This window comes from Octopus sinensis, linkage group LG16 (assembly GCF_006345805.1).
Source record: "Octopus sinensis linkage group LG16, ASM634580v1, whole genome shotgun sequence".
Lineage (NCBI taxonomy): Eukaryota > Metazoa > Mollusca > Cephalopoda > Octopoda > Octopodidae > Octopus > Octopus sinensis.
This window is the reverse complement of record NC_043012.1, coordinates 42,626,508-42,638,637: the sequence shown is the minus strand read 5'-3', so window position 1 is coordinate 42,638,637 and position 12,130 is coordinate 42,626,508. Positions and strand designations below refer to the sequence as shown.

At 34.8% G+C, this 12,130-nt stretch overlaps 1 protein-coding gene across 3 annotated transcripts in view; it reads left to right on the top strand.

The window, feature by feature from the left end:
• LOC115220388 (SPRY domain-containing protein 3) overlaps nt 1–9,993 on the top strand; it is a 123,969-nt gene extending 113,976 nt beyond the window's left edge. Inside the window, exons 6-10 of one of the 3 annotated variants that reach the window (XM_036510080.1) lie at nt 940–1,125; nt 4,266–4,415; nt 4,533–4,590; nt 4,823–4,885; nt 9,972–9,993. In XM_036510080.1, coding sequence (XP_036365973.1) covers nt 940–1,125; nt 4,266–4,415; nt 4,533–4,590; nt 4,823–4,885; nt 9,972–9,976 — 462 coding nt within the window. In that variant the 3' untranslated portion in view covers nt 9,977–9,993. Of the gene's footprint in view, nt 1–939; nt 1,126–4,265; nt 4,416–4,532; nt 4,591–4,822; nt 4,886–5,537; nt 5,779–9,971 lie in introns of those variants that run through there. The other 2 variants (XM_029790507.2, XM_029790506.2) reach the window with 2 other exon arrangements.
• Nucleotides 9,994–12,130: the final 2,137 nt, after the last annotated feature.

Below are 12,130 nucleotides of genomic sequence, written 5' to 3'. Positions count from 1 at the left end.
ACAAACAATTTTCATCACCTCTCAACTAGATTTCAGTACTGATAAACTATAAGCTGAAATATAGTGGCCTTCATCTCAGTTGCTCTCATTCCATAACAGTCCTTTCCCATTGGTCCACCTCATTTGTGGTTAGAATGTAGTCTGTATGATATTAAACTTCTCATTTATACCTTAATGTATTTCTTTTCAAATGTTTTCGTGTATATCTATGTTGTACTGTATACATTTAGAAATCGTTATTTTCATGCTTAAAAAGTGGCTGTGTCACTTGTTTTTTGTTGTTTTTCGAAGAAATCCATTAGAATGCATTCTTACTTTATGACATGAAAATCAATGGGAAAATTAATTACACATTATGGTGAAGTAATGGAATTTCTGTTACTGTGGGAAATTCTTGTATTTTGTATGCATCAACTTCTCCTTTTAATCTTAGGTTGAATGATGTGAGTTATATAATTTGATCTGTGGTTTTTATCATTTGATTTTATATGTGTGTGTTGGAGTGCCTGAATTAGTTTAGTGTTGGTGTGACATGTGCTCACTTTGTATGTATAGTGGTTGATTGCCACTATAAAGTGCAATAAAATTTCACAAGTAAATCATCCTTCAAGCCTTTCATTATATTTTTGGTCGATTCATTTATATTTAAAAGTGTTAAGGGTTAATTTTGAGAGCATCCAAGAAGCATTCCATGATGATAAGTATCCTCTGACAGTGACAGTGGCATTGCTGTTGATAAGTAGATGCTATAGATTTCTCAATCTACAACTAATACACTTGTATTACTACTTTCCTTGGACTGGACTTGAACATCACAATTTTATATCCTTTATATCCTGTCCATGTAAAAAGTATTTATATGATTATTTTATTTTTCTTATATTCTCATAATATGCTGTGTTTTTTTAATTTTTTTAATTTTGTTTTTTTTTGCAACAGATTGGTACTGTTGTTGTGCCCTGGCCTCATGGAGGACTTTTTCCTATTGTTGGTCTACATTCTGAAGGAGAAGAACTAGAGCTTCATTTGGACAGCCATTTTCAGCATGATGAAGTTATTCTAATGACCGTTGACAATATTGATGATGAATGGTCCCGTTTGCATCAGATTCGCTTAAATGGATGTGTCAGTAGTAGTTTGGTATAATTTTATTGTAGTTTTTTGTTCATATTAATACCATCTTTCTTAGAAATGGATTTATTCTCTAAAATGTTGTATTATTGTAAAATATAATTGCCAACTAGATGTGGCAGTCCCATAGAGGACGATGCTACTGTTGTTTTTAGCCCCAGGAGGACATATCCTCCAGGTGGCTAATGACACACTGTCTGTGTCCGATTAGAATTTGCAAGGGGAAATCATCATTCCCATCTCTAGCATTACGAGATACACACAGATCTGGGTTTCTGGGTAATAACCTGTCATCAGTGTGTGATAATCATGAACTAGTGATGAGAACTCACTCCACACACAAAATGCTATATGCTTTTTCCAGTGACAAACTGTCGCTGATCTTAGAAAAGGAGAAATAAGCAATATTAAAACTCTGAGCGAGAAGTAAACAGTAGCAGCACGGAATCATAAAATATAATTGCCAACTAGATGTGAAGACGATGCTACTGTTGGACATCTCCATCTGGTTAATGACACGCTATCTGTGTCTGATTAATATTTGTGGGGGGAAATCATCGTTCCCATCTCTAGCCTTATGTGACATACAGACCTAGGTCTCCGGGTAGTAATCCGTGACATCTAGTTGGCAGTTATGTTTTACAATTCCGTGCTGCTACTGTTTACTTCTTGCTCAGAGATTTAATATTTCTTATTTGTCACTGGAAAAAGCATATAGTATTTTGCTTGTGGAATGAGTTCTCATCACTAGCTCGTGATTATCACACATTGATGACAGGTTACTACCCAGAAACCCGGGTCTGTGTGTATCATGTAAGGCTAGAGATGGAAACGATGATTTTCTCCTTTCAAATACTAATCAGACACATACAGTGTGTTGTTAACCAGCTGGAGGAGGTCCTCCTAGGACTAAAAACAACAGTAGCATCGCTCTCTATGGGACCGCCACATCTAGTTGGCAATTATATTTTATGATTCCGTACGGCTACTCTTTATTTCTCACTCAGAGATTTAATATTGTTGTATTATTGCTATTTGTTTAATATTTTTACAATACCTTCATAATATGTTATTTTAAGAATATCTTCTTTGTTTATACCCTTACCCAGTCTCATAATTTGTCATTAACGCCTTGACTCAACTTAATCCTGTATATCATCTGATGTAAAACACTAACAAAATCAGTAGAAAGGCTTTGCTTTATTCAGAGATAAATGAAATGGACAGTCTTGTTTGTTTTACATCAGATAGTACCCTTTTATAGACTCAAATGATGTTACATCATATTGGCACCAAAATGGAAGTGATCTGACTCATGCATAACAAATTACAGCAGAAGGTGTATGTAAAAGTTTCAGGATAAATTCATTTACATAAGAATATGCAAAAGATAACAGACAGTAACACATAACAGAAATTGCAATAATAATCATTAGTTCACTCTTCACCTGTTCAAAATTTTTTACCATCAATAACTGTTTTGAATTTTAGATAGTGAAGTGGATTTTCAAACATGAAATAGAAGCACAGACATGTTGTTTAGTTAAAAAGTTCACTTTGCAACTATGTAATCTTATATTGAGTCTCTTTGCATGGCACCTTAGGCATGTTATATACTTACCAGGTCATGTGAGCCAGATCAGTAGTGAGGTTTTACTTGGAGAATGCCATTGCAAAATAAAGTCTTTCAGGTGGCTGTTCATTGACTTTGATGTCTATGAAATGAGGACATAGTAGATGGGATTTTATCCATCTTGAGAAAATAACCTATTGATTTCTTCTAATGAAATCTTTCAAATTCACTAAATCATTTGCAGTGATAAGATCCTATGGGAGACCACCATATTCAATTATGTGTCACTTATGTATATCCTAAAAATTCTGACCAAGATTGAGATACTTTACCAGTTACTGGAAACACCAAAATTAATAGAATATTCTTACCTCTCAGTCCAATATCAAGAATACATCATCATCATCATCATCATCATCATCATCATTTAACATCTTTCCATGTTGGCATGGGTTGGGTGGTTTGACTGAAAAATTGGTAAGTTGGGGAGATGCACCAGGTTCCAATCTGATTTGGCAAGGTTTCTACAGATGGATACCCTTCCTAATGCTAACCATTCCAAGAGGATATTAGCTGTTTTTTTACATGCCATTGACCTGACACCAGCATCAGCCATGACTACAGTTTCTCTTGACTTTACAGGTCTACTCAAGCACAGTATATTGTCACTACCCCTATGGGACCCAACACTCAAATGTTTTACTGTATAGATCAGACTGTGCTATAAAACTTATAAAACTGAAGGAATTTGAAGAATCATTGTTATTTTCCATGGCTGACTTGTAACATTACTTTTTATTTATAAAGATCAAATCTGTTATTCAGAGGAAAAACCTTTTTTATAGATTCAATAATTACCTCTCTACAGGTAAAGTGATGATTTTTTTGTTCCTTTAAAATATTATCAACAATATCTCAGTTTTAAGATAGATAGATAAAAAATTAGGTATCCAAAATATCGTAATATAGAAAGTGATATGCTTTCATCCAGCCCAGAACTGTAGGCAGTTTTTTATATGACAGTAGAACACAGTCAAGACTGAAGGGTCCAATATGGTATGGTCAAGGCAGCTGAAGATGGTAAATGATAACAAGGACACATTTAGGGATAATAAAGTGATTGTAAGTCCTTATACAGTGTCTGAGCACTAATTGATAATTGTATAATAATATAAAGTTTATTTGCTAAATCAGACGTACATAACTGAGGGCTAATTGGTCATTACATCATGTTGTTTTGGAGTATTTTATATGAATACTGGGCCTACTGGAAATAGCAGCTGAATCTTCTTAAATCACATCTAAATAAAGAGAAAGACATATTCTACGGACTTCTGAAAAAAAACAGGATGCACAGAACTGGTATGCCTTTGATGATGAGTCTGCTCAGTCTAGGATATCCTGGAGTTAAGCAACAGCACTGAAAATAATTTAAAATGCATTCTAAAAACATGTAACAGAAAAAAAAACATAGATAAAATACTTGAATTTTGTGCTGATATTTTTTTATTCAGATTTAGTAAAATTAGTTAATGACAGTTTTAAATTGAATTGTCTACAGATTATGGAATACACAGGTCGAGGAAAAAAGCTTATAGATGTTGGTTTGGCACAGGCAAGATCACCACTTGACCCCACATACCATTATTTTGAATTGGAAATTGTTGACCCTGGTGAGAATTGTTCTATTGCAATTGGACTTGCCCGACGAGTAAGTTTTTGATTTGACCCTTGTTTTCAAACATGATTTATAAAAGACAAAAATATTTTTTGAAATACTAAAAAATTTAATACTACTTTGTTCAAAGATTTGTAATTTTGATTGTAGGACTATCCAAAGCATCGGTATCCTGGATGGAATATTGGTTCAATAGCCTACCATGCAGGTAGTTTTGACTCTCTTATCCTATTTTAAGCTATATTTACTTCCATCATTTTTATGATACAACATTATGCAAGTCAGTGATGGATTTATTTAGTTTGTATAAGATATTTATTTTAGTGATGGTTTTATTATTCTGATAGACTTCTTAAATAATCCATTCTTAATGAAAACAACATTGTTTAATATATTTATTGATTTTTTTACCACTTCTGTTAATTAATTTTCAATTTCAGATGATGGTAAAGTATTTGTTGGATCAGGAGTTGGTGAGCCTTTTGGTCCACAATGCCATAAAGGTATGCTCTAGTTTGTATTACAGCCAAATTCCAATTTAATTTCAATATACATTACTTCACAATACATCTGAGAAATTTTATTGTTCTTAGATTAGATCAAAAATGTTATCAAATATGTTTCCAATAGATACAAAAATATTTAATGAAAATATTTTTTTAGAAACCAAAGTTAAATTAGCTGACTTTTGTATCTTCAAAATTATACATCTAAGCATCACAATACTTGAAAAAACCTGAAATAGCCAAGTTAATAAAAGCCGGGTACACATCAGTTTTAAAACCTCACAACTTTGTGTCATTCTAAAGATGAGTTAGTATTTTCAGAAAGCGAACAAATAAAAGATCTAGTTGTACAAAAAGAGTATATTTTTTCAGAATCTATTCAAAGAAAGAACAGTGTTCACAACTTTTGTAGGCCCTTCCACACTACTGAGATTGATGTGACCTAGCTTAATTGTTTGTAGGAAAGATCTGGCTAGGTTCTTATTCTATGAAGCCTGCTGTAAATAGCTGTTAATTTTTGGCTGCTCTCTGCTCCCAACTACACAGCTCTAGCATATTTCAACAGTTACATTACACCAAAAACACAAAAATAATGACACACTTCAACATAGCTGCAAAATCAATTCATAAGTTTAAATTCTCTTTTCAGATTACCAGATAGCCCCAGTAAATTCCAAAGAATCAATACTACTGCTGTTATTATTAAATAAATGCAGATGAATTAGCAAAAAAATTATCAGATGCTATAACTGCTGTGTTGCATCTCATATAACCCCAGTGCATAGTAGAATGTAGAGTATAGCATACTAGGGTACACAACCTACGTATTATTTTTTAAGCTTTCATACAACTACTTTTGTGCTTTAGTACAACAGATTTGTGCCTTTCATAAAATATTTGTTTTGTTTATTACTTATATAAATCTGCTCTGATTTATATAAGTAATAATTTTATATTTCGGTATACACCTTGTATTATGCTGTTATAAAGCCCATTCACAATATATGGTTAACTGATGTCAACATCAGTATGGAGGTAATTGCCACTGGATTTACTTCAGGAATTCTTTCGTATCCATACAGTTTATAAAAATATAAAAGAAAGATAATGGAATTCACAAGACTCTTTATTCAGAATCACTATGATTGTTTTGACCCATCATGCCCCAGCACCTTGCAGGTGAGATGCTGTGCAAACAATTGTCATGCATCATAGCTGCTGATGCAACTTTTCAAAAAGTACTTTGTTTTTTATTTGCCATTTCATTTATTTCTCTATCAATACATTTTGGTAATTGTGGCATGCTATGTGTCTCCATAAGAAACTAAGATATAGTGAAGAATTCTTCTCCTTTGAGCAATAAAATACAGTATACAAGGATAAAAGAACAAAGAATCAAAAATAAACTAAATAAATTAAATAAAATGTAATACACTGATAATAAGACACCATCAAATAAAAGCATAAAACATACATTGTCAGAATAGAACAGAAAGAACAATCGAACATATTGACTTTTACATCTCATCAAAACAAATAATTTAGCACATATATACATATATATATATATATATATATATATATATATATATATATCAACCGAAATGTTGTGTTAACAACAAACAAGATGAGGACAAACATCCGTCAATTGTAAATAATGTAAATAATGTACATAATTCCTCATCTCTTAATGATAGAACTGTATAGAAAATCATGTCAGTTGTACCAATAGAGGCACAGAATCCATAGTGATATTCCGGTAGAATCTTTTTGGTGATGGTCTGTAGCCAAGTTAGAAGAACCCTGGAAAAGACCTTTTCAATGTTGATATTCCTCTATAGTTCCTGAAGATTTTTCATCACCTTTTATGAAGATCATTATGAGGACTGCATCCTTCAGTTCTTTAGGTGCATGTAGGAATTCCCACATCTTCAGGAAGAGAATAAAGATATAGGTTTGCAAGGGTAAGCCTCCATGTTGGATCAGCTTGAAAGGGATGTTATCTGGGCCTGGAGACTTCCTTGATCTTTTTTGCTTCATAGCTTGCTTGAATTCATAAACAGCAGGCCTCGTGTTCATCTATAGCTGAGGAGGGTGATTTGGAACATTTCTCAGGAAGTTCTTGGTTGTGTTCGAGTTTCTACTTAGGAGGGTTAAAAATGTTCCTTCTAGTGTATGTCTTGTGGTCAGTCAGGATGTTTGTATTGTTAGCTGCTAGAAGGGATCCAGTTGATGTTTATACTGGTCCAAATAGCTGTTTCATTCCAACTTAGAAATTTCTGAGGTTACATGCACAACCCTGAAGGTTGACTGCTTTTTCTTACCACCAAATGTTCTGCAGTTCTCTTAGTTTTGTTTGACACTCTTGTTTTAGCTTTGGGAAATGCCTTTTTATTGAGTCTAGATCTTCAGTCTTTTTCATGAGCCAGTCAAGCTTTCTTTTTTTGCCTCAATCAGGTTGTTGATTTCAATATCAATTTCATTAATCTAGTCTTGATTTTTGGTCTTGGTGAAGCTGATGATAGTGTTTGCTATTTCTGTGACAATGTAGCTAATGGTTCCCCAGTCATCATCAATAGACTTGTCGTTTGACTTATTTTGGCTTCAAAGGTGGTTGCAATGTCAGGGTTCTGGAGTTTTGAGATGTTGTTTGGCTGCCCTCAACTACTTTCTCATTCTTGGAGGATTTTTATCATTAGGTATCTGGAGTGGCCATGGGAATGCAAATGGGCCCCAATGTTCATCAGCTTTGTTGAAGCTCAAATATTCTCACAGTTCACCAGTTCTACTCCTGAGCTATATGGTCATTATATCAACAACTATATCAGCATAATCTTGCTTTCCTGTGAACACCTTAACTCCTTCCTGTCACACATATATATATGTCCGCATGTATAAATACACAAAACACACATCACAATACGCACACTGGTTTACTTATACATATAGACACACAGGCTCACATAGTCTTAAGCTTGCTCACATATACACACTCACAGACACCATTCTTACATGCACTTGCACACACCAGTTCAGCTGGGTCACTGTTATTATCTCCTCTCCATTTAGCCTCTTTCTTCTGGTCATTTCATCATGTTAAAACATTAATCCCATCTCATTTTTACCTCCTTTTTCTGACAAAGAGCGTAGTCATGAAACATCAAAGGCTTTTCCATTTTTCGCCAAGCGTCAAACTATTGCACCTGCTTCTTGTTCCCTCACCTGTCTTTGTCTTTTGTTTACTGTACATTTGAAGTAATATATATATATATATATGTATATAAAAGAGAGTTTGTATGTGTGTGTGTGTGCGTATGTTCCTTATGTATTTCAAAACCGAGTTGCCATTTTTGACATATGGTGTATCAAAAGATTCATAAGCTTTTGGCTCCCAACTAAACTATGTTTTCATTCACTTATTTGCATTACAAAAATTTAAGATTATCATTTTTCTTTTAGTCATCTATTGTAAACAACATTTTATATCACCACCACAACAACGATGACGTCACATTTTCTATATGAGTGTGTTCACGCATTCGTAACATACGTTAGGCCAATGACTGACAAGTATATGTGTGTGTCGGTGTTTGTGTTTGTCAGTATACATACATTTTTGTGATAACTGACACACACACACACACATCTAAAGACACAGATAGACGCACACAGGGTCAGAGATAGGCTTGAGGTATTCATTAATGTATGTATGTGTGTCTTAGTATATATATATATATATGACTTCCCCACCCCATCCATTCAACAGTGAAACATGCTGATATTGAAAGCTACAATAACGAGGTTTCATTAGAAAGTGAAAATAGTTTCACACTTTACATTTCAACCAAAATTACAGTGTTCGATTACGAGACTGATGATGTGTGAATAATGAAAGTAATGCTTCTCCAAATTAGTCAGGCCTAATAAAGAAACTGGTTTAGGCGATCTTTCGTTTTGACTTGCAGAGCTGTAATCTGCGTTTGTTAATTTCCGTAAAAATTTTTTATTTATTTACTTTTGTTTTAAAGTGAAAGAGAGGAGAAAATGAAAGATGTATGTACGTGTATATGAAATGGATATGTGTGTGAGAAAGAGAGAGAGAGAGAGAGAGAGGAAGGGAGAAAGAGAGTGACTGAAAGGGTGTGTTATCATGTATACGTATATGCATCAATACATATGCATACATCCTTTTTGTATATACATGTGCATGTGTGCGAGAGAGAGAGAGAGAGTGAGTGAGTGAACGTGTGTGTTCTCATGTTTGTGTAAGTGGCACTCTCTCTCTCTCCCACACACACATGTCCATTTCATATACACGTTCAAACATTTTTCAGTTTCTCCTGTCTTTTACTTTAAAACAAAAGTAAATAAATAAAAAAAATTATGGAATTAACGAAGAAGGCAGCTGATTCGGATGACAGTTCATTGACACCTTTGTGAGTTATAACAAAACATAGCCGCTGCTTTTTATCTATCTACCAAATAAACTATGTTTTTCACTCAACAACTCTTTTTTTACAACTAAAATAAGCTCGGCAAGTACGCGGGTCACACAATTTTGAGCTCATTTTCAAACAATATTTCAATGTGCTTCAAATGTTTCACTTTCGTCTGATGTTTCACACATGCATAGAATTCTGCCAAACATTTATGAAAATAAGCAACAGCCAAAAAATTGCATTAAAAGACATCCATCTCTCTATTTGTTATGAGGAAATAGAGTCTCTCTCTCTCTCTCACACACACACAAAAGATGTATGCATATGTATTTATGGGCGAAGGTAAAGAATATGCACACCTGGTGTGTAGGTTAGGGTTATGCCAAAAACAGGTGGTGTACATATTCTTTACCTCCACCTATTTTTGTACATGTATATGAAAGATAATGTGAGTGACACATACATACAAAAAATTCATACAGCACAACACATACCTTCACTCACTCACTCTCTCTCACATACATGTCCATTTCATATACATGTGCATCTTTCACTTTTTTCTCTCTTTTACTTTCTCCACTCACTTCAAAGTAAATGTCACTTTTTCACTTTATCCTCTCTTTCAATTTTTGCTCTCTTCAAAGCATAAAGAAATTAAAAGAAATTTACATCCGACTCGTGGCCGATGCCAGCGCCGCCTCCACTGGCTTCCGTGCCAGTGGCACGTAAAATACACCAATCCGACTGTACGACAGGCACCCATGCCAACCCCCTTTGCTTGCGAAGACATGTTGGGGCAAGCGAAAGCGAAATCGAAATCGAATTGAACCAGCCAGGATCCCTGGTCTGGTGGTACGTAAAAAGGACTATCCGACTTGTGACCGATGCCAGCGCCGCCTCGACTGGCTTCCGTGCCGGTGGCACATAAAATACACCAATCCGACCGTGGCCGTTGCCAGCCTTGCTTGGCACCTGTGCAGGTGGCACGTAAAAAGCACCCACTACACTCATGGAGTGGTTGGCGTTAGGAAGGGCATCCAGCTGTAGAAACATTGCCAGATAAGGCTGGAGCCTGGTGCAGCCTTCTGGCTTCCCAGATCCCCGGTCGAACCGTCCAACCCATGCTAGCATGGAGAACGGACGTTAAACGATGATGATGATGATGATGATGATCCCATATATGTTGAGTTGACAACTTTGCTTCTTCAACCAAAAGAATGCTGTAAAATAACTTCCTTCGACACACACATACATACACTCTAGGTAAAACTTCTGTGCGAATTATGTTACTTCTTGCAGTGCGCACACGCAAATTTAAAGCTCAAATCCAATTGAAATTATCTTTTTTGGTCGTGTAATTTGTGTTTGTAATGAACATATTTACAAATATGATCTTTGATATAAACTGAAAAGAAAGTTTTTCCAGAAATCCTGTCCTTTACCTCTTCTTTCTGGCATGTCCAGGGTGACATTTCCACTCCCTTGCCTTAGTTTTTTCCTAAATTTCTTCTGATTCCTCTGTTTGCAATACAGGACTGTAGAATTTCACCCACAAAACACATTCTCAATATTTTAATTTTCTCCTTCTCCACACCAAATTCATTTTTTACTTTTTCAAATATTTTTCTTCGTAATCCATGGAGAAAAAACAGAGAGTACGAATCTTTAAGAATTTTACCCATCACCTAATCACTTTCAAAAAGCTACACACTTCCAATGTTTCACTTTTAGGTTTTTGGAAAGTGGGGAAGTTTCTTCAGAAATAATGTTATTTACCTGTTGTTTCTAGCATGTCGAGTTTCCTGGTGGTGGTCTGGTATTTTTTAAGTTTGCTATTTCAGTAAAATTCTATGCATGCAGGAAACATCAGACAAAAGTGAAATCGAGTAGGTAATGGGTGGGCGAGAAGGGGGAAGGAGCATTGAGTGTTTTTCTTTTCTTTTTTTTCTTTTTACTTGTTTCAGCCATTTGACTACTGCCATGCTGGAGCACCGCCTTCTTTAAGAAAAATTAAACTATAAGAAATATGTTTTTCTCAGATTTGTAATCTCTGTATTTTTCTACATAGATAACAAAAAAAAAAAAGATTCAGAGAGTTACAAATTAAGAAATTGTAGTGAGGATGGGGGGAAATAATAATTTTGAAAACATGATTTTCTGGACAAAATCGTATTAACCCCATTTTATATGCAGAACAGAAAGCACTTTCATCACTTTTAAACAAACAATAATTTCCATTATGCCATTAACTGTATATCAGCTGTACCGATTTTGCAGATAAGGAGCAAATAATACAATGTGCTTGTAGGTCATAACACCCAGACAACTCCAGGATGTATTGCTAGTTTATATATAAATTAATCAAAGGACATACTAAGTAAAACTACCTACTGGAAATAACAGTCAAAACTCTTACTTAAATTGCCAAAATATACTGATAGTAACTACAGAAATCAACCATCAGAAGATAAACGGACTAAAACAATCTTCCAGCATGCATTCAAGTATTTGGACTCACGTGGATCGGTTTCTGCACTGGCATGATAGCCTCAGCTTTTTCAGCACGTGTTACCATGATGGGTGAGGAAGCTGAGGCTATTTTGCCAGTGTAGAAACCAGTCCACATGAGTCCAAATACTTGAATGTATGCTAGGAGATTGTCTTAGCTCATTTGCCTTCGGATGGTTGATTTCTGTAGTTACTATCAGTGTATTTTGGCGATTTAAATAAGAGTTTTGACTGTTATTTCCAGCAGGTAGACATACTTAATATGTCCTCTGATTAATTTTGATCCTTCAGCTAC